Consider the following 23,534-nt stretch of genomic DNA (forward strand, 5'->3'; position numbering starts at 1 on the left):
CATGAAAACCACTGAACCATCCTTCTGCTAGTTCTATAACATATTTTCTAAGGTCCTCAAGGGTTTAATAATTCTTTGTCAATTGGAATCAAGTGAAGCTGACATTTTAAGAACGTTTTATGTACACCACTAAAGACTTACAGTACAATGCATTTCAGAACTGGACAGAAATAAAGTAAAAACTTGAAGGACTTTTGTTCTTATGTATCCCACCTTCCAAAATACAGTGGAGATGTCAGTTAGGTCAGCAGGCTTAGTTCTCAGGCTCTGCTGTTTCTCTGTCTCTTTTGGTTCAGTATATCCAGGACCACCAAAAATTGGGTTCAGCTGGGTCAACTTCCTTATTGGTAACCTCCTAGTCCTACACATCCTGGGGCTAGGTATAGGGGAATGTGAGGTAAATAGGGGGACCTGGGACCTTTACTCCACTTTCCCACATCCTGCTTACCTTCCCCAGGCCACTTCAGACCATACCCAATGCCTCAGACTTATAGACTTGAAGGCCAGAAAGGACCACTGTGATTAACTACTCTGTCCTCCTACACATTGCAAGCTACAGAACCTCACCCATCCACTCCTCCATAACCACTGGCTGAGTTACTAAAATCCCCAAATCATGATTTAAAGACTTCTAATTACAGAGAACTCATCATTTACTTTAGTTCAAACCAGCAAGTGCCCCATGGCTCCACACTGCAAAAGTTGAGAAAGTGTCTCTGCCAGTCTGACCTGAGGAAAGATTCCTTCCCAACGAAATATGTAAATCAGTGAGATCCTGAGCATGTCAGCAAGACCTGCCAGACAGACATCTGGGAAAGAAGTCACAGCAGTAACTCAGAGCCTTCCCCATCTAGTGTCCCATCTCTGGCCACTGGAGATATTTGCTAATAGCAGTCACAGATGGGCCACATTCCATTGTAGGCACTCATGTCATACCATCCCCTCCATAAACTTACCAAGCTTAGTCTTGAAACCAGTTAGGTTTTTTGCCCCCGCTGCTCTCCTTGGAAGGCTGTTCCAGAACATCACTCTTCTGATGGTTAGAAACCTTCATCTAATTTCAAGCCTAAACTTGTTGATGCCCAGTTTATATCCATTTGGTCTTATGCAACATTAGCCATTAACTTTAATAACTCCTCTCTCTCCTTTTGTGTTTATCCATCTGATATATGTATACAGAGCAATCATGTTTCCCCTCAGCCTTCATTTGGATAGTGAAAAGAAGCCAAGCTCCTTGAGTGTCCTCTCGTAAGGTAAGTTCTCCATTTCTCTGATCATCCTTGTAGCCCTTCTCTGCACCAGTTTCTGTTTGAATTCATCTTTCTTAAATATGGGAGACCAGGCTGTACACAATATCCCAGATGAAGTTTCACCAGTGTCTTGTATAATGCCTGGGGATGCAGCCTTCAGATTGTTTCTTGCAACTTGGCCAAAGTAATTCCAAGCCTCCTCTATATTCAGCCCCTTGAGTTTCTCTGTCCAGTTCACTTCCCTAACTATTCGCCTTAATTTTTTTAAGTGTTTCCCTTTTAGAATCAAGTACTCTATTTGCAGACCTGTTTGTGCTTATCCTTCCATTTAGTTTAATCTGAATTAGCTCATAATCACTCAATCCAAGGTTGTCCTGTACACCCAGTTCTTCTATGAGGTCCTCAGTTTGCAGAATGACAGCTGTTTAATTATAGTCCCTTTCTTCAAAACCCTGAGTCTCAGAGCTGATGCAAGGTGACCTTCTGCTGCCTGCACTCAGGATTCTTCCTACTAGTTGGGTGATGTCTCAAAGGAGAGGAGGAAGACTCACTGCCAGAACTCCTCAGTCAGAGCTTCTCCCATTGTGACAGGGCAGTGCTTCTCCAGGGAAATGGCTTCCCTTCTCCCTTTTCCCTGGGCTGTTGGACCTGTCTTTATATTGCTGCTTTCCTCAGGATCAAGCTCAGCAGTGCCTGAGGTGCGGAGATAACCAGATCCTGTACTGCTCCAAAGCCTTTCCCCTGCCTAAACCCTGGACTGGGATTTGCAAACCCCATCATGCAAAGCTAATTCAAAAACCATTTGTACAACATTACACGGGAACCAGAGGATTTTTGTTTTGTTTTTCAAATGTAACACTTAAGATTTTGTGACTCTCTCTTAGAAACACATTATGAAGGAACATAGGATACTGGATCGGACCTGTTGTACACCTAGTCCATTATCGTATTTCATCTGAATTTGTTGAGCATCAACATTCAGACATTGGGTGATGTTATTATACCTTTCTCTGCTAAATTGAAAAGCCAACTATTAAATATTTATTCCTCTTGTACGTTCTTATAGACTAATCAAGTCAACCCTTAACTTTCTCTTTGTTAAGCTAAATAGACTGAAGTAGCTCAATCTATCACTATAAGGCAGGTCTTTAAATCCTTTAACCATTATCGTGGTTCTTCCCTGAAACTTCTCTAATTTATCAACATCCTCCTTGAACTGTGGACACCACAACTGGGTACAATATTTCAGCAGTAGTAGCACCAGTGCCAAATACAGATGTAACATAACCTCTCTATTCCTCCTCCAGATTCTCCTATTTATGCATCCCAGGATCACATTAACTCTTTTGGCCACAGCATCAGCTAACTATCCACCATGACCCCCAAATCTTTTTCAGAGCCTACTTCCCAGGATAGACTTCCTCAATCAGGTAAGTATTACCTACACGTTTTATTCCCTAGATGTATACATGTACCTTCAGCTGTTTTAAAACACATATTGATTGCTTGCACCCAATTTACCAAACATTTAAATTCACTCTGAATCAGTGACCTGTCCCTTCTTCATAATTTACCACTCCCCCAGTTTGTGTCATCTGCAAAACTTTGTCTGCGATTATTTCAGTTTTTTTCCAGGCTATTGATAAAAATGTTAAAAAGCATAGAGCCAAGAACAGATTCTTGCGGGACTCCACTAGGAACACACATCGTGATTTCCAGTTTACAATTACACTGAGACCTATTAGTCAGCCAACTTTTAATTCATTTAATGTGTGCCATGTTAATTTCATATTGTTATCATTTTTTAATCAAAATGTCATGCAGTACCAAATCAAATGCCTAACAGAAGTCTAAGAAAGCAGTATCAACACTATTACTTTTATCAACCAAATGTGTAATCTCATATCAAATTGGTTTGACGGAATCTATTTTCCATAAACTCATGTTGATTAACAAAAAAAATAAAGGAAAGTAATATAATGAGTGCCAATCAAGGGTGACAAATATGGCAATTTTCTGAACAAACCTTGTTGAATTAAGCTAAACGTTATTGAATTAAGTTTATATATCATTGTGGGGCAGGGATTGTATGCAAGTCCCTGGGGGCAGGGGAAGGTGACCAGATATCCACATTTTATCGGGACAGTCCCGATATTTGGGGCTTTGTCTTATATAGGCGCCTATCACTCCTCACCCCTGTCTGGATTTCTCACACTTGCTATCTGGTTACCCTATGGAGGGGGATCACAGCCCTCCAGGAACAAAGAACAGTGTGGTGGGATTAGATTCACTCATGTGGTAACACCTCCAAAAAGGTACCACCACCTGGAGATACTTGCATATACTGGTTCAAAATGGATTCTCTAGAGACCAGCATACAAAGAAAGGACTTTTGGATAAATAACCTGAGTTTAAACTGACTCGGGGCCTGCTTTCTGAGCCATAAAATGGATAGGACCTTCTGTCCAAGGCAGGGCTCCAGTCCTGCCTGGGAAGGATTGGACCTGTTCTTGGGGTTGCTTATTCTGAGCAAAAGGTGTTATGAACTTGTAACCACAGAAAAAACCTGTTTGGGGTTTGAAGAACAGTTCACCTGCCAGCGACCTCATTGGAGCTGAGGTGATCTCTGGCAACCTTTGGGCATGCACCTACATTCTTTTATTGCTTTTAATGCTCTGTAATGCCTTTACTTTAAGAATGCACATGCTTGTTTAGAAAGACCTAAGTGGTAACTTAACTGTGGGCAATTACACTGTTTATAGCCTCTGAGATGAAGGCAAAGCAGGCCTGCTTAGACAGTCTGACTTGCTGGGGAATTCAGTCTAGGCAGGAACTGTGCAGCCTGGAAATACCTTGGCCAGGAGGGAGGGAGACATGTCTCAGCCCAAGAAAGGTGACTGCTGGGAAGCTGAAAGCCTAAGCGTGGTGCCCTTGCTGGACCACAGAGGAGGAAGAATACAGATGAAGTTGCTCATACCTGTGACATAATTAATTATATTTCCCTCCTTTAATTCTTTGTTAAATTGAGTCCTGTATCAGCCACTCCAGTATCTTGCCGAGGCTTGATGTCAGGCTGACAGGCCTATAATTACCAGGTCATCCCATTTACCCTTTCTAAAATATTGGCACATTAGCTTTCTTCCAATTTTCTGGAAATTCTCCAGCATCACACAATTTACTGAAAATCAGCAGGTGTAATTAATATCTTCCTAAGTCACTACTGGAATGGAAAGAATGATTTTACTCTATGATGAGACTACACCTATTTTTTCCGCAAAATACATAACAGATATCTGTTGAACACTTTTGCCTTTTCTGCATTAGTATTGATAATTCTACACCATTTCCATCTAGTAATGGACCAATATTATGGTCAGAATTCTTTTTTGTTCCTAACACACTTAAAAGCTCCTTCTTATGGTCTTTAATTATACTGGTCATAGATTTCAACTTGTGTCTCTCTGCTTTCCTTATTAATTTTCTACAATGCCTAGCTTCAGATTTATAGTCTTTACTATCAACTTCTCATTTTTTATTTTTTGTAGCTGCCTTCATTTCCCTTCTAAACCAGGTCATTTTTAAAAACTAATTCAGCCTCTTTCCTCAATTGCTAGAGGAATCTATTATCATCTATTAAGTCCTTAAACAATTCCCAATTATTCACATTCTTCTGATTAAATTCTTCTCCCAGTTGATTTGACTCAGTTGTTTTCAGTTTTGTGAAATAAGCCCTGTTAAAGCATCAAGTGTGTGCATATATATATAAATAAATAAAAATAAGCACTAGTCTGGACTTTATTTTATAGGAGGTCTCGTATTGCCAGTAGTAAAACATCCTTGGATGTTTCTAAATATTGTAGATGACAATCTCCAAACTAAAAAGCTAATTGCAACCAACACAGGGGAATTCTACCTCGTATAGACAAGTAACATTGTGTGATCTGTTGGTTAGGTATTATTTAGAGTTTCCAATTTAACATGTAGTGATTTGGCAGGGTTCATTTGCCTCTAGATCAGCCACAGCATCACAGTTAATTTGGGAGTGAGGACCCCCAGGTATGCAAGACAGATACTCACACTTAGGCTGAATAAGTGTCATTAGTGCCCATAAATGGATCCTTGCCCATTAATTTCAGAAATTCCTCCAATCTCATGTGAGTGATGTCTCATGTCTTGATTCTGGAAAGACAGTACACCATCCTGTTGTCTGTTTATCCTTTGCAGAATGTTCTTTTGATTCTTCTGAGTGTTGAACCTCCAGCAAGGATTGACGGACTTCCTTGGACAGTTGAGGAAACTCTTTATGGGCAAAACTGATTCTTAGAGGTTGGGCTTAGCTACCATGCACAGGCATGTCTCATACAGCTTTCCCTTCCCTTAGACCCCCTGGTTCTTAAGAGGTATCTTTTACAGTTTAAACATTGAGGACCTGGTATCAACTTGAAGCAGTGGTCGATCCTGGAGTCTCTGCCAGTTGATTGTGATCTCGAGGCCACTAAAAAGTCTGGCAGCACAGCAGGGCTCAGCAGGCTGCCTGTCTGCCGTGGCCCCTTGGCACTCCCAGAAGAGGCTGGCTGCTGGCACATCCCTGCTGCCCCTGGGTGGGGGCTGCAGGTTCACACACTGCCCCTGCCCCCAGCACCAGCCCTGTAGTCCCCATTGGCCAGGCGGCGCTTGCAGGAGTGAGTGACGCACAGAGACCCACATTTCCTCTTTCCCCCAGCGGCCGCAGAGACATGCCAGCAGCCCAGCTGCTTCCAGGAGCAGCGTGGGGCCAAAGAAGGCAGGAAGCCTGCCTGAGCCCCACTGCACCATCAGCCAGGAGCCTTCTGCAGTAAGCGCCTCCCAGCCGGAGTCTCCACCTTGCACCCCTCACACACATCCCAACCCCCTGCTCCAGCTCGAAGCCCTCTCCTTCACCCAAACTCCCTCCCAGAGCCCACCCCCCTCACCCTCTCCTGCACCCCAAAACTCTGCACCAGCTATAAGCCCCGTTCTGCACCAAACTCCCTCCCAGAGCTTGTACCCCTCACTCCTTCACCCTAACCCCATGCCCGAGGCTCAGCCAATGCACACCCCATAGTTGAGAATGTTACACTGATTTGTGACAATCCCTGAAGGATTTTGGATCTATAAACCACAAACGAAACTAATAAAAAGTAAAATTCATGAACAGTCCAGTGGATTCTATGAGATGAGGTGCAATGTGACCATCTGACCCCTGCACCCAAACTTCCTCCCAGAGCTTGCACCCCTCACTCCTGCACCCTAATCCCCTGCCCCAGGCTCAGCCTGAAGACCCCTCCCACATTCTGAATCCTGGCCCCAACCCAGAGCCTACACCTCCTCCCAAATCCCAACTCCCTGCCCCAGCCTGGTGAAAGTGAGTGAGGGCAAAATGGAGTGAGTGGGGCGGTGCAGCTCCTGAGTTGATCTTAAATTCAAAAAGTGACTGTGTGTGTAAAAGGGTTGGACACCACTGACTTGACCAGGAGGAATTCCATACAGCTAAAAGCTTCCTCTTCTCTCTAGTAGCCACAGTCCACCTACCCTCCTCTGTCTCAAATTGCGAAGAATGTAGATGTGACCTCTTGCCTCCGATAGGTATGAATGGCCAGGCCTTCTTTCTGGCTTTCTGTCTCCCCAACTCCTTGGTGGCCAGCTTCTTTCTTCCTTGAACCTGGTGTACTTGATGTTTCCTGAACTGGGCTGATTAGGAACTCCTCAACTTCTCTGTTTCTCAATAGTGTCTCTATTTGCCTGTCCAGTCCAAGAAGTTTCTCCAGCACCGGCTTTCACTTCATGTGTAGTATGTCCCTTCTGGCTTCAGGCAGGAAATAAAATAACGCACATCCATTGTAGGACACTCACAGTTCCATCACTGGCCATCTTGAAACTGCATGTAGGAGCAGAACCTGGAAGCAAAGCTTTTCACACTCCTGCTCTCAACTATCTCCGAAACTCCCCTATTAGCTGCCCCTGTTTGTGGCTCTCCAATTCACCCAGCAAGATGTGTTTTATATCAAGTCTCTCTGTTTAGCCCAGTTCCATCCCTCACCACTAGGAAACAAAGGACCACTCAAGGACTTCAAACACTGGATCTGATCAAAGCTCCAAGCCTCATGGCCTTTACCAAGGCACCAACAGACAGATATGTCTCAACTGCTTACCCAAGGCCTCATGGCCCAGCTATGCAGCCTGTTCACAGAGAACCCACAGATGGAGCAAAAGCACCACTCACTAAGTGCCACCACCTTCCAGGACAAAGTCTCCTGTTAGCTGCCTCTGTTCAAGTGATAGTATTATGAAAACCCAGACTATACCAAGTGTCACTGTACGGTACAGCATTTCAGTGAACAAAAAGATGGAATAAACTAAAGTAGAGGGGAAAATATATGTATATATACACACAAATAAATAAAACTACATGAAAATACTATTAGGACATTTTTCTTTGAGAATTTCTTATAGTGCTAAGTCAGAGTAGGAATAGGTAACAGACTTCTTAAATCATAGGAACTAGAAAGTGAATAAAAGAATATGTTGATTCCTACCTGTTTTCCAGACAAATTGATGATCTTTCCTAGCTTCCAAATCAGTTGTTTGCAACATTGACAGCACAAGTAAAAGCAAGATATTCCTCATGCCCTGCCATGCCCAATGAGCAGAAACCCAGAGATCCCTCAGAAACATAATTCAGTCTCTTGTCTTCTCTAGTCCTAGATTTGGAAGAAAAGGCAAAATTAGTTTGCTTAAAATACATAGTAATAAAGCAGAGCACTCAGGGTCAGTACTACTCAATACACATTGCACAACCCCTTCTCTGGAGCAGAGTCTGTTATGTGGGTACTTTAGAGATGGTACATGTAGAGATATGTACTTTTAGCTCTGGAGGCCCCTGGTTCAATTCTAGGTATCAGCCAAAATGGTGGCCATTACCAATGCCCTTAGTGAATTCCTAAAAAGCAATTTGCTAGTGTCACAGCTTTAAAATTCAAGGCTTTCGCCACATGCCATGTGAGAGCCTTATGCAACACTTTTTCTCTCTTCAATCTATTTATCTTTAACATGTCCATCATCCATGATATCTGGTATTTTATAATTAAACAAACCATGGATGGAGACAGATTCAAGTTGCAAAATTCAGCTCTGGATATGAATCCCAACTTCCAGACACAAGATTTGGATTGCCAGTTCATTTCTGCATACTGTATGTAGATGATACAATTAAAAAATGGCATTAGAACTAAGAACTGAATTTTGATTTGAAAGTGAACATTATACATGTAATCTAAACTCTTTCTCCTACAAGATTAGCTTTTGCATTTATATTTCCTGAATTCCTACATTTGTACCTGATCGTTAGTCCCACATTTCATATGTCAAAGTTTCACCACTGGGACAGGGAAAGCAGAGTGATAAGATTCTTCTGCAACATGTTATTGGCATCATTCGGTGCCTTTCATTAAAGTTATCAGATATTAGAAGTTTAGTTCTGAAATTCCATTACATTTCCAGCCTTATAAAAAAGCAGCATTATTACAATACATAATACACAGTATGGTTCTTGATAAGAAGTCAAAGATAAACCTGAAAATAGTGGATATACACTAAATCTTTTAATTTGGAGTTTTATTGAAATTACTCAAACAGTTTCTATCATGATAAACTCATGTAATTATAGTTAATCAGATATTGACTAACTGCTGTGGAGGATACACTGTTGTATCTGTTTAGCTTAATTCATTTTTATATTTTAGCTGCATTGTGAAACCTGTAAAGATATCAACTTGAGCTTTTTACACAGGCAAAGTAATGCAGGCAATGTAAGACGCTTGCATTCATGGACTTTTCCCAATGTTTTGGGGTTAACGTTAGGACCTAGACTTTCAATTTCAAGAACAAACATCGCACCCTAAATTGAAAGGAAAAAAGAAAATCCTAGTCCCTGGTCTAGAGCTAAATCCTAAATCTTACAGGGTCAAACAAAGGACCATAAGTGGCCTTGTAAGCAAGTTTGCACTGGGCTAATCAAGCCCAAGAAGCCAACCGGGCCTGGTATAGAAGTGAGAGGTAGGGGCTCTGCACCCTACTCTTTGGAAGAAGGATTTGGATCCAGTGCATTGCAAATGAGACGACTTCAGGAGAGAGAGTGACACACATACCTCAATTCCATACCAGTGGAAGCTCCAAAAAAGTTTTTGTTCCATTTCAGAATAAAAACTGCAAGTTTCAGCCAAAAAGAAATTCAAGGAGGGTGGGGGAGAGAAGAGATAAGAAATCAAATGTGAGAGGTGGGGCTCTCTGGGTTTCCAGGCTCCTTGCTGCTGAGTTGGGAGCCAAGTGTTGGTGAGAGCTGGGAGTCCCAGGGCTTTCAGGCTCCCATCTCTGAGGCAGAGAGCCTAGAATCCCTGGCACAGCAAGGTTGTCTAGGCACGATCCAACGATCCCTGGTCCTGGAGCTCTGCACCATGGAGCTGCCCCAATGCCACAGACCCTGGAAGCTGCAAGAGACCCTGAGCTCACTAGGCAACTTTCCAACATAAACTTGCCTGTGACGAGACTAGAGTTCAAATCCAAACTGTTCTTGTGAAACATTTTGGGTTTCACAAACCTGCATTATCTGGTGAAGTTCTATTCCACAGGAAAACTTTTGGCCAGCTTTAACACTAGGCCATCCTGTAATTAACTCTACATGACAATCACTCATCTGGACTAATCCTCCTCACTCCACAACAAATATCAAGGGGCACTGCTTCCCCTAATGTCATTCCTAGCATCACAACCACCACACTGATACTATGTATGACAGATGTCCTGGGGTGGGGGAGACTTGGCAGGGTTTGGCAACACTGGTTCTGTAACATTCTGTACCTTGGGAGAGCACTCTGTAACCCCATATTCCTCATTTATATACAGTTGTGAAGCCTGCCTTTTAAGGTATCGGGGAAAGGTTACGATCTTCTTAAAGTCATTTCTCTATCCATAAATGTATATCGTTAACCCATATGAAGTTATGAGAATTACATTGTATGGTTATCACTAAAACATACTGTAAATTGGGGATTCGGCCAGATATTAGCTCCAGAGGCAACAGCAAGGAAAATAGCCAACACTCGGGTCGGCTGTCAATCAACCCATCAACAACCACTGTCCAGCAAGGGAGCTACAATGCAATGACTCACCTGCATGAGGCCAAAAGAGGGGAATTGCTCAACCTTGCCTGGAGACTCAGCAATGCACCCAGACGTGCCTAGACTTATTTTCCAAGCACACGGACTGGGGTATAAAACCGAACACAGGCGGCCCATGTTGGGCCTTTCTCCTTCACCCATCTATGCTGCAATCAACAAGGACACTCTGAAGACTCCAACTGAGGGAACTGGCCCAGATTTCAAAGGTGAAATCTGTGTACTATGAACTGCAATATCCAGTGGGGTGAGAAAAACTGCTTAGTCTAGTTGTTGCCCGGTCTAATAGGGAGGAGAGTTTAGACTGTGTGCTTACATTTTATTTCTTTTGGCAACTAACTCTGACTTTTTTGCCCATCACTTAAAATTTATCTTTTGTAGTCAATAAATTTGTTTTATTGTTTATCTTTACTAATGAGTTTGAGAAATCTCCTCAACTTTCCATTGGTGAAGTGGTGAACCAATTAATAATTCTGCATTGCCCATCTCGAACAGTGCAAGATGGCATATTCCTGAGGTACAGTGCTGGGAGCTGAGGGGATTTGGCTCTGGTGACTTTTTGTGTGTGATTCATGAGTGGCTCTGGGAGCATTCATGTAATCTAGCTGGGTGTTGGGTCCCCACATGTGGTTGTGCTAAGTGATAACAGCACCTGGAGGGGTTTGCTGCTGGTCACTAGCAAGGCATTGTGAGAGAAAACCCAGGCTGGAGAGAGTTCGGGGGGCACAGCGGTTCCACAGTCCCAGCATGCACCCTGGGGATCCTGTCACAAGTTCTAATCCTACAAGGAACTTAAGCATGTGCTTAAGTTCAAGAATGCAAGACATCTCTCTGAATGCAATGGACCTGCTCATAAACTTAAATTTAAGTACATGCTAACGTGCTTTACTGGATCAGGGCCAGAGTGCTCACCACTTTGCAGGATCATGCCCTGTGCAGGCACTCTGCTGCTGACCCTCATGAGACCTCTGTAGGTTCAAATAGGACCCAGCCAGCACTCCACATTGTGGAGCTGAATAAGGCCAGGATAGGGACTTTATCTTTCCACTATAAGATATTTCACTAAAGACCCTAATCCACAAATCCAAGGAAACCTCAGACAACACTCACTGCCAGTTGTGCTTTTTCAGTTTGTGTTTTTTAACTCAGGTAGCATTCATCAGCTGCCTTTTGAACATACTTTCCCCAGCTCAGAATTGGAAGGGTTAGTGGGTAGCAGTAACTCCCCAAGGGTAGGAGACTCCTGCCCTAGTCAGGAGGCTTGGCATCTGTTAGTTCCTTGAGAAAGACTACAAAAATAACAGCCTGCTGTTGTCTGAGGAGTACAGAGATTACATTAAGTCTGAAAAAGAAACTCACAGGAATAAATTAAAGACCCTGAACCTGATTCCCATCTCGCTTACACTAGTGTAACTCCACTGAGTACACTGATTTACAACGAGGCAAGCAAAATCTGAATTTGTCCCTTTATCTCAGTTTGTGTAACACAATTTGAAACACTAGCAGTTCTGTGCAGATATGATAAAAACACTAGCAGTTCTGTGCAACATATGCCATCCACAGTAGCATGAATAAATTACATTATGAAGGCCACCAAGATTTCACATCAAATTTAGTTACTGAATATCTCAAACTTCCAAATGTGAAGGCATAGTTAACTGTGAACTGGCAAATACAGAGAGGAAAAAAATCTGTAGTTCACATTTTAAAAAATAATTTACAGATTATTCAAACCATTAATTCTGATCTGCACTTCATGTTCATGATGCATTTTCCTTATAATTATTTATTGTTTTTTTTCCCCAGATGAGGAAGTTAAACTTCAAATCACAACTCAAATATATATATTTTTTTCTCTCCTCTAAAATTCTTTTACTGTATTTTCTTTTCTGGTCACTTATAGGTTTCTCTCTCCACTTATTCGCAAATTTAAAAAATGGCCAATTAGGAGAGGTAACAATGATTTATATAGTCCACAGTTATCCAAGACAAACTCATTACCTAAAATAATCTTGTGCCCCAACACTACATGTGCATGTGCTTACATTTTAAGTACAAATCATCCCACTGACTTCAGTTGGACTATTCACATGTTTAAAGTTACATGTGCATAATACCTGCAGGATAGGGACATCACATTAAACATTCCCTTGATTTTTCCAGCTTTTTCAATGTCTTTTATGACATTCTTAGAATCATAGATTATTAGGGTTGGAAGGGACCTCAGGCAATCATCTAGTCCAACCCCCCTGCTCACAGCAGGACCAATCCTCAAATCCTTAAATGGCCCCCTCAAGTATTGAACTCACAACCCTGGGTTTAGCAGGCCATTGTTCAAACCAGTGAGCTATCCCTCCCCCACAAAAAATTAAAGGTCATTGAGTACAGCCCCCTGCCTTCACTAGGCAAAACCAAGTACTGATCTTTGCCCCAGAACCCTAAGTGGCCCCCTCAGGGATTGAACTCACAACCCTGGCTTTAGCAAGCCAATGCTCAAACCACTGAGCTATCCCTCCTTATATCTGAGGCCCCTACCCATCCTGTATTTTCACACCATGACAACAGTGGCCTACAGCTCAATCCTGCAAATATTCACATTGGTACATTTCTCATGACATTAAAATCAGGAGTTGTTCCAGTGCTACACTCATATGTTTGAAGGATCAGGCCCACAGTGTTTACATTATATTTTTAGCTGATATTAAAGATCAGTCGGAATGTGAATAAAATTGTTTGCATGCACATGTGACAGTAAAGGTTCAAAATCCATTTTCTTTGAAATACCTTCCACTAATGGAAACTGCATTGTAACAGATGTATTATCATAAATGCCAATGTCATCTTATTAGTGAGCATGTATTTAAAAGACAGTACAGTAAAAATGGCTAACTAGCAGGAAGTTTATTTCTTTGTTTTTTAATTCTTCCCTACCCATCCACCTCAGATTAAAAATGAAAATTTACGCAACAGAATGCAGGCTGCAGAAGCCTACCACGTACCACAAAACTACCACAGTCCCTTTAGAGGTGAGCAACTATAGAGCACATCAAGGGACTCTGTTCTCTTTGTATATTAAAAATTCTTATTTGGTTATTAGAGTCCTGGATTTTCTAGTAAGAAATTGGTGACCAGACTCTGGCTTTCCCTGCATAGATGGATAGCAAGATGGAGAGGCTGTAATGAAACTTGCTGCCCAGTCCCACGCATGTAACCAGAATGCTAGTGCTTGCACACCCAGAGCACAAGAACCAGAGTTCCAGCAGTGCTAGACACTGCTAAAGCAGCAGGATCTCTGGCACTGCTGGGTAACCAAGGCTATGCCTCTTTCTGCTCTCAACAGCAGCCAGCCATTAGTGACCAACACTGGAGGAAATACACAATGAATGCACTCTGTTACAATAGTATAGTAATTGATGTTTCTGCAGGTACCCCAAAGAGAAAATAACTGAGATCATTACCACTAGTGCAGTACCCCTTCACACTCCTTGCAATGGCTTCTGACGTCATAAATCTAGCCCTGTTCTGTATGAATTTGTGCAATATTTGTTACTCAACCTGAAAATGAACTGGCTGAAGTCTGAAAACCCAAGTCAAAGAACTTAATTCACTCTTGTCATAAGGAAGTAAAATTCCCTTTGAATTCAGTAGGAGTTGTGCCCACTTCAGCCATGGTTGAATTTGCCCTAGCATTTTTCTTTGCAATGAGAATACTTACGAAGAGAATTGGGAAAAATTACATTTAAAAAACATCATGCAACTAAAATAAACCAGCACAATTTTAACAACAATAGAAAAAGCACTTGCATGTCTCATATTTGACCTGAAAATCATTTGATAATTGTCCAGCACAAAACACTTTAATTATTATTCAATTCCCTTAGCAGAAAAAACAAAATTAAAAACAGTAATAACAGTTTGCCTGGAATGCAGGGCAGAAACTCATCACTTATTCATCCTAAGATTTATAGATTTTCACTTATCTTGACCTTTCTGAAATGTTAACACCATGTACTACTAAACTCTGCCCTGCCTTCTGCAAAAGGTATTATCCAAAGACTAATCCTATTTGATTCCTCATCAGCAGATCATAGCTTGGAATGGTGCTTGTCAAACCACCCTTTACATGTGCCATAGATAACCTGTGACAGTCAGCGGATCAAAGGTCTTCAGGTAAAGTTATTCTAAATTTTACAAACATTGAGATTTATAGAAAAACTAAAGAAAAAATAATGAACTAGACTGTGAATTTACAACCAGCCCCCTATACAGCCACGTCCATAGAGCCAGGATCTGGTCCTTCACTATTAGCTATTGTTGTATGTGCATGTGTACATGCACACACACAATTTTTAATATCATGAGAAAATACCAAGCTAAACTGGAAACAGGTTTTATTCCCATAGGATTTATACACACACATTATCAATTCTTCCACTGCTGACATATTTTATGTGAAGACAGTCTTGTGACTGAAGTGCAGTGACCTAGATTCTATTCGCAGCGTTGCCACAAACTTTCTATGTGACCTAAGACAAGTCACTCAGGGCCAGATTCTGCCACTTGTGGAGTAATGTACTAGTAGTCCCACTGACTTCAATAGAACTACTCAACAAGAGTAAGAATGGCATTCTGGACCTTTGTGCCCCCCCTTTTCCATTTATACAATGCAGTTACAGATATTTACCCTCCTTTCTGAAGCACTTTGAGATCCATGGATTAAAATGCACTGTGTAAAAGTGCTAGATTTATAGATCTACAACATTAGTTGGCAATTACTTCTAAATGTCACCTTCTTAATTGGTTATTTATATGAATCAGAACATTAAACTGCAGAATACTTAATGCAGTTTGCTACAATAATTGTGAGAGAGGAAATATTCTTATAAGAACACACAGTGATAGTAATATATCTGCATCTGGAAGAGAACTTTTGCAAACAATTAGGGGATATACCTACGTCAGTCTACTCCTGAGTATTACCCAGAGCAGGGCCGGCTCTAGCCATTTTGCTGCTCCAAGCACGGAGGCACGCCGTGGGGAGAGCTCTGCTGCTCGCCAGTCTCGCGGCTCTGGTGGACCTCCCGCAGGCATGCCTGCAGATGCTCCACCAGAGCCGCGGGGCCAGCGGACCCTCCGCAGGCAGGTCTGCGGGAGGTCCACCGGAGCTGCCTGCCACCCTCCCGGCAACCAGCTGAGCGCCCCCCGCGGTGTGCAGCCCCAAGCACACGCTTGGCTCGCTGGGGCCTGGAGCCAGCCCTGACCCAGAGTAAGTCACACTGATGCACTATGTCTATCCTGGGATATGCATCCATGCAATTACAGCGAGGCAGTTACACCAGTAGCTGGTAACTCCAATGTAGACAAGGTCCAATACAAACTACAGTAGTTGGTCCTTTTTCCATTTTATAACATCAGTGACTCCTTTTTAAGAATAGATGTTTAGCTGCTGAAAAAGAAGCCACTATAAAAATTTTCACTACTTTTATTATTTCTAAATTATATCTGTAAATTCAATAATGCCTGCTTCTTGTTCTGCAACTATGGAGGAAACTGAAGGGTTACACAAAGTAATGCTTAACGTACAGACAGTAAAGGCCATTGTTGCATTGCCACTGAAATGCTTCTGAAATTATAGTGACCTAATTAGGAGAAACATATAAACCCCAAAATTTTCCTGTTTTCTGTCAGGAACTTCGGTTTCAGAGTGCATTCTTGAAACTCAATAAAAGTTTACATTTAGAATTTTAATTATAAACTTAGATAAGTGGGCTATAATGAAAGATATCTCTAGCAAGGGAGCCCAAACAGATGCATTACAAATACATTAAACACCAGAGGATGATCATTCCATCAGCGAAATGGTTTTAATTAAAACAACGATAGAATGCAACTCTTCTGTGAAATGATATTGCTGTTACATCCAGTTCATTGTAAGTATTTACAATGCACGCAATGAAAAAAATACTTGACTTTCAATAATAGAAAGCATATATGATTTTAAATTTCTCTAAGCAGTCCAGATCAATGGGTCAACTAAAGAAACCCAATTGGTGCAAAACTTAATTCATCTGTATGCAAGTGTATATATTATATTACAACAACAAAACCCTACTTTAAAAGAATATTAAGGTTGCAAAGTCAAGAATTCAGAAGTTTTATCAAAATGTTGGTACCTCCTGTCTTTATTTATACAATCTTATAGTGTTTTTTTCCACAGGAATCTTGCCTTATTCAGCGCACACATTTGGTGCTCACTGAATGGTTAACTAATATTTTTTTTATCCTCGCCATTTAATGCATGGCCACATGCATTATTTATCGCACACCGGCCAAACCCTGCACTGAATACACAATGATTTATTTCTTCGTGGACTTTTCTATGGTCTTATCATTGTAGTATCTTAGCACTTTACAAGCATTCATGGATTTATCTTCACAACACCTCTGTCGTATTATCCTTCCCATTTTACACACAAAGTAACAGAAATTAAGGCCAGAATTGTCAAAAGTGTCAGAGTGTCCGGTTTGAGAAACATAGAGACTCATTTTTCTAACTGAAATTGAAAACAAGGTCTTATAATGGAAAGTGACAGGGGATACTACTTGCACTGCCTTTCCTTTGCACACCTGTACTTAAATTTCTGAACTGTTTGTTTAGTACAGTGATGAAATTTTCCTTGAAGTTTCCTCAGAATATAGCAAAATTAATAGACAGAATTAATAGAATAAAAAACATTTCTGAAGATGCCAAGACAAGCAAAATTTTGCATTCAAGTACAAGCATTAGGATTTCTTCACAAAGCAATGCTGTGATGTATTTAAAAAACCTCAACAGGCTAGTGCCTAGACTGGATCTGTTACCAGTTTAATATCTGATGCACCTTTTAGCACTGGCAGTCTTATGGACTGGATGATCCAGTAAATCTTTTCCATCTCTAACCTATTGATTCATAATAAGAATAGTGCCCAGAATTGTGCTGATTTTGGAATACTATTAAAATTGGATTAGCAGGACAAAGGGAAATATATCTAATTAACACTAGCCCTGCATCTCTATTTAAGTAATAGGTTGTGATGTGCAAAGCTTTTGCTAAAGCAATGGGTGTGTACAACAGCCAGAACAAATGATTGCATATACATGCTCAGCTATCTGATTCAGGAAATCAGATACAGAGATCCAGGAAAATTTTCCAGCAGCATTGGAACAATTTTTATAGTGGCAATGCTGAAAGCCACGGAACAAACCTGTAAATCGCTTCAAGCCAGAGGGTTCCTGCTGCACCCTCAGCACTGCTAGTTCCAGCACCCCATAAAAGGCTACCATTTTTGCATGCAATTAAATGCAGGTGAAAACATTTGTGGGTGCAAAATTGCATCTCCAAAATTGGAGATAACTGGGAAAAAAATCATATTCATAACAGACTACTGAAGCTATATAAATGGCATAGGCCATCTTCAATTCTTCTTTAAGCTATAAAAATACTCAATTTTGCTGCAATGCCTACATTTTAAAGAATAATATGGTCTCCACAGTGTTGGTACCTATGAATTTTGCCCTTATTACTCTTTCCTTTCCCACTACCTCGTTTTAGGCCAGACACAAATGAGCTAATATAAACAGACACAAACACATCCACATGATAAATTCTATTGTTTCAACAACTCATTTCCGAAGTGCTGAAATAAACATTTGTTCCAATGCATGCTCTGTCATCAGATGTTTACCTCAATACATTTAAGTATCAACCTTCAAAAAGGGAAAGGATTGGAAAACCTGAGCAGCACTCTGTAGGACTCAAGAAACTGACAGGCTGTAGAATAGACCCGTGCTAATGCACACACTAAAACAGGAGTCCCAGCAAATAGCAAGTGTTGTAACAAGCTCTCATATAATTAAGGCTTCATTATGTCTACAAAATATACTCTGCAGTAATACGGTACATTTACTACCACATTCTGACATTTTACTCTAAGTAATTAAAGCTAGAGATGTCAGAATAAACAAACAAAGGATATTTTGCATCTGACGAAGTGGGTATTCATCCATGAAAGCTTATGTCCCAATACATCTGTTAGTCTATAAGGTGCCACAGGACTCTTGGTTGCTTTTTACAGATCCAGACTAAACACAGCTACCCCTCTGATAAAAGATATTTTGTGACTTACTGTTGGTTCATGCAATTTCTTCCAGTCATTAGAGACAACTGGTAATAGCATAGTGTATTAAGACAAATGTGTAAAGAGGATTCTACTGTGAAGTATAACAATGATCATAACAAAAAAGTCCAGAAAGGATATTGGAACACAAACACACACACACACACACACACACACACACACATACACACACACAAACTCAGAGAAGTTGACAGACGGGTGTTAGCGTAATGAGAGTGTGAGGAGCCTAGAGCTGACCCAGCACTCTGGTCACTCAGGGTATGTCTACACTGCAATGAAATACCCGGGGATAGCCCAGTCAGTAGACTAGGCTCTCGGGTTACAGGCTGCAGGGCTATAAAATTGCAGTGTAGATATTTGGGCTTGGGCTAGAGCCTGAATTCTAGACCCTTCTCCTTCGCAGCTCAGATCATTCTGGGGTGTATTAACTGGAATGTTATGTCAGGGATAGGAGGCAACTTTCCTGCTCTACTCAATACCGGTGAGGACTCAGCTGGAACACCGTCTAATTCTGGGTGCCGCACTTTCAGAAAGATGTGGACAAATTGGAGAGAGACAAGAGCAGCTACAAAAATGATAAAAGATTTAGAAAAATCTGATCTATGAGGGAAGGTTAAAAACGGAGCATGTTTAGTCTTGAGAAATGAAGACTGAGGGGGATCTGATAATAATCGTCAAATATCTTTCGGGGTATTATAAAGAAGCTGGTGATCAAAAGAAATTGATCATGTCTACTGACGTGAGGACAAGTAGTAATGGGCTTAATCTAGACAGGGCCACCCAGAGGATTCAGTGGCCTGTGGCAAAGCAATTTCGGGGGCCCCTTCCATAAAAAAAAGTTGCAATACTGTAGTATCATGGTTTTGGAAAAGTGAAAAATAACCAGTGAAATACATTCAAAAAATAATTTTTAATAATTTGAATAGGATTTAAAAATATTAAATGCTTTAATGGTATGTATACATTTGCAATTACATAATGGGCTGTCGCTGGGTCATGGTTGGTGCCAGGGGGCTGTCGCTGCCTGGAGCTGGCACTGCTGTTGCCCAGAGCTGGGTGGGGAGCAGGGCTCTGGGACAGGGGGTGCCTGGTTCACAGAGGCTGGGCTTGGCTCAGATTTGGGGGGGAGGGGTCAGGAGATGCTGGGCTCAGAGCTGGGGGTCAGGGCTGTGAGGGGGGTCGGGGGGGTGCCTGGCTCAGAGGGGCTGGGCTCAGAGCTGGGGGTCAGGGCTGTCGGGGAGGGGTCAGGGGGGTGTCCAGTTCAGAGGGGCTTACCGTGTTGCTTACTCCCACTTCCCCCATCTCCCGGAGCCACAGTGTGCCACGTTCAGAAGCGGCCCTGGACAGCGCAGCAGCGACCTGGCTCTACGTGACCTAAGCCCCCCTTGCTTGGCCGTAGCTCACATCCCCGCCCCCTTACCATGCGGCTCTGAGCACGAGGTGCTCAGGCCCCGCCCCCTTACCACACAGCTCTAAGCAGAAGGAGCTTAAGCTCAGCAGAGTCGCATGGCTTTAGCTCTGTCCAGGGCCGCTCCTGGATGTGGCGCACTGAAGCGCTGGGGGAAGGTGAAGGTGAAGGTGGGGGGAGCCTCCGACATTCTTGTGGGGGCCCCTGTGGGGCCTGGGGCAAATTGCCCCACTTCCCCTCCTCCCCCACGTGGCCCTGGTACTAGAATAGATTATGAAAGGAGATCATGGAACAGAGGGAGAGGGTAAAAACAAATACTTATCAGGAATGGTCTAGATCAGTGTTTCTCATAGACTCTTAGACTTTAGGGTCAGAAGGGACCAATATGATCATCTAGTCTGACCTCCTGCACAAAGCAGGCCATAGAACCCTACCCATCCACTTCTATAACAAATTGTGGTTTGAAGACCTCAAGCTGCAGAGAATCCACCAGCAAGTGACCCATGCCCCACGCTGCAGAGGAAGGCAAAAAACCTCCAGGGCCTCTGCCAATCTGCCCCGGGAGGAAAATTCCTTCCTGACCCCAAATATGGCGATCAGCTAAACCCTGAGCATGTGGGCAAGACTCACCAGCCAGCACTCAGGAAAGAATTCTCTGCAGTAACTCAGATCCCATCCCATGCAACATCCCATCACAGACCACTGGGCATACATATCTGCTGATAATCAAAGATCAATTGCCAAAATTAAGCTATCCCATCATACCATCCTTTCCATAAACTTATCAAGCTTAGTCTTAAAGCCAGATATGTCTTTTGCCCCCACTACTCCCCTTGGAAGGCTGTTCCAGAACTTCAGTCCTCTAATGGTTAGAAACCTTCGTCTAATTTCAAGTCTAAACTTCCTAGTGTCCAGTTTATACCCATTTGTTCTTGTGTCTACATTGGTACTTAAATAATTCCTCTCCCTCCCTAATATTAATCCTCTGATATATTTATAAAGAGCAAGCATATCCCCCCTCAGCCTTCTTTTGGCTAGGCTAAACAAGGCAAGCTCTTTGAGTCTCCTTTCATAAGGCGGGTTTTCCATTCCTCGGATCATCATAGTAGCCCGTCTCTGAACCTGTTCCAGTTTGAATTCATCCTTCTTAAACATGGGAGACCAGAACTGCACACAGTATTCCAGATAAGGTCTCAAATGGTCTAGGTGAGCATTTCTCAAATGCAGCTCCCATAGCTGCATGTGGCCACCAGTAGATTTCTTTTTTTGTGGTCACAAGGGCCTCCAAAGCAGGGGTGGAGATTGGGGGGATGGGAAGAGCAGGAGAAGTGCCACCTCCCTGCAGCGCCCAGCTGTTGCTCCTGAATAACTGCTATCAAGGGCAGCGAGATGTGCCACCTTGGTGTTTCCACTGGTGCCTCCAGCAGAGATCAGCACCCTGCACCACACAGCTTCCTTGGGGGCTCTAGGCAGCACTTCTGGAGACATGCGGGCCAACGTGCATGGCACCAGAGGTGGATTCTGCCAGTGGAGGTGGCTGCAGTGTTCAGTTGGCATGGCACCCCATGGGCAGCTCCCCCAGCCAAGGCATGCCAGCCTGGCACTCTGTAGGAGGTTGGTGAATCCCTGACCCACCTTCCCTGGGGTGAGCTCTCAATGAGGGGCTGTGGAAGGCAAGGACAGAGAGACAGGTTTGTCATAGGAGCCACCAGCAAGAGTTGACGGCTGCACTTTGAGGCCACCAAAAAAAACTGTTGTCAGAACCCCCATCTAGATATACTTGGTCCTGTCTCAGCGCTAGAGGGTGGACTAGATAACCCCTTAAAAACAACAAGGCGTCCAGTGGCACCTTAAAGACTAACAGATTTATTTGGGCATAAACTTTTGTGGGTAAAAACCCACTTCTTCAGATGCATGGAGTGAAAATTACAGATACAGGCATAAATATATATTGGCACATGAAGGAAGGGTGTTACCTTATGAGTGGAGAACCAATGTCGAAGGCCAATTTAGTCAGGTGGATGTAGTCCACTCCCAAGAATTGATGAGTGGATGTCAATACCAAGAGAGGGAAAATTGCTTTTGTAGTGAGTCAGCCACCTCTTAAGGATATTTCCAGTGCTACATTTCTATGATTCTATCTTATTCAAATGATTTGGAATCACCCCAGTAGTGCTAAACCACAACCCTACATGAACTGCATGATTTCATCTTTATTAACCTTGTCCTCCTTCTCTTTTCTTCTCTTCTGCAGTTTGTTAAACTCATTTGTATGTTGTTTCATATTGGAGTGTAAACTCTTCAGGGCAGGGATCGTGTTTCTTTGGAGCTTTGCACAACGGAGCCCCAATCTTGAGTGGGGCTATGGGTACTACCACAATACAACTAATTAAAAAAACAAAACAAACAAACAATAGTAAAGCTGTGGACTTATAAAAACTAATATGATAAAGTAAGGTCAATTATCTGTTCAGCTTGTAGGTAACCAGAGTTCCTGTTACATCATTGGTCTCATCATTTTGACCTTCCCTGCTGTCATCCCCATTATAGTTCAATTAACAGAGGAGTCCTGCAGTGGTCTGATGAGCATCTGCTGCATCTACCTGGCAATAATTCAATAAGGAAGCGCCACAGGAAGAAATAATGAGAAGTCAACCCAGTTGTGCCATTTCCCCTTGGGAGTGCAGAGCAGTTTGGTTTATGGGGAAGAGCATGACCTTCGGAAATTATCAGTTCATTTCACATTGCAGAGCTTCCACATATTATAGCTAACTGAAAAACAAAAACTACACTGGTTTGTTTTTCAACTATGCAGTCAAGAACTTTCCAAAATCAGTTTTTCTGACACGTATGAACTATTAGTATCCCTTTCCAGATTGTAAACAAAAAAAGTAATTGCAACTATTTTCTGCATCTTGGTTCTACAAAATGAATGGTGGGTTTCAATCACTCTTCCCTGAGTAAAATATTAAAAGCTTAGAATGTAGCAAAACTGAAACAATGTACACACACACACACACACACACACACACACACACACACACACACACACACACACACACACACACACACACACACACACACACTGGTGCCAGCTGGCAATTGGGTTCACTGTTCTGTAAGAGCAACTTCTAACAAGCCTGACCTACTCACTACACCTAGCACACTGCTTTCATAGTATTTATCCATAAAGAATATCATCTGAAGTCTTAAATGAAAGCCAGAATCATTAATATTGCAACATGTACATACAGTATGTGAGAAGTTACGTATATTAATACTGAAAATATGTTCCCAAAAGTCTGAATCAAGGCAGGGTTGACAAACATGTTTCTGCCAGATAAAGGAAACATATTTACCTGTCTGCCTCAGTTCATAAGTAAATTAAGCATTCTAAGCCAACACAATGGAAGCCTCGTTTCCATACAATGTCAACATGAGGATGTGAAGGCAACATGGAATCAGCACATCAGGAAAGAAACCATGGCATCATCCTGACTCTCGGGA

At 42.3% G+C, this 23,534-nt stretch overlaps 1 protein-coding gene across 2 annotated transcripts in view; it reads right to left on the reverse strand.

Annotated features, from left to right (window-relative positions):
- The window catches only part of THSD7B (thrombospondin type 1 domain containing 7B), a 529,845-nt gene that overhangs the window by 432,178 nt on the left and 74,133 nt on the right, over positions 1 to 23,534 (reverse strand). For both annotated transcript variants that reach the window (XM_030580720.1, XM_030580719.1), the window contains exon 2: positions 7,805 to 7,969. In XM_030580720.1, coding sequence (XP_030436580.1) covers positions 7,805 to 7,943 — 139 coding nt within the window. In that variant the 5' untranslated portion in view covers positions 7,944 to 7,969. The remainder of the gene's footprint in view (positions 1 to 7,804; positions 7,970 to 23,534) is intronic.

Source organism: Gopherus evgoodei, chromosome 11, assembly GCF_007399415.2.
Source record: "Gopherus evgoodei ecotype Sinaloan lineage chromosome 11, rGopEvg1_v1.p, whole genome shotgun sequence".
Taxonomy (NCBI): Eukaryota; Metazoa; Chordata; order Testudines; family Testudinidae; genus Gopherus; species Gopherus evgoodei.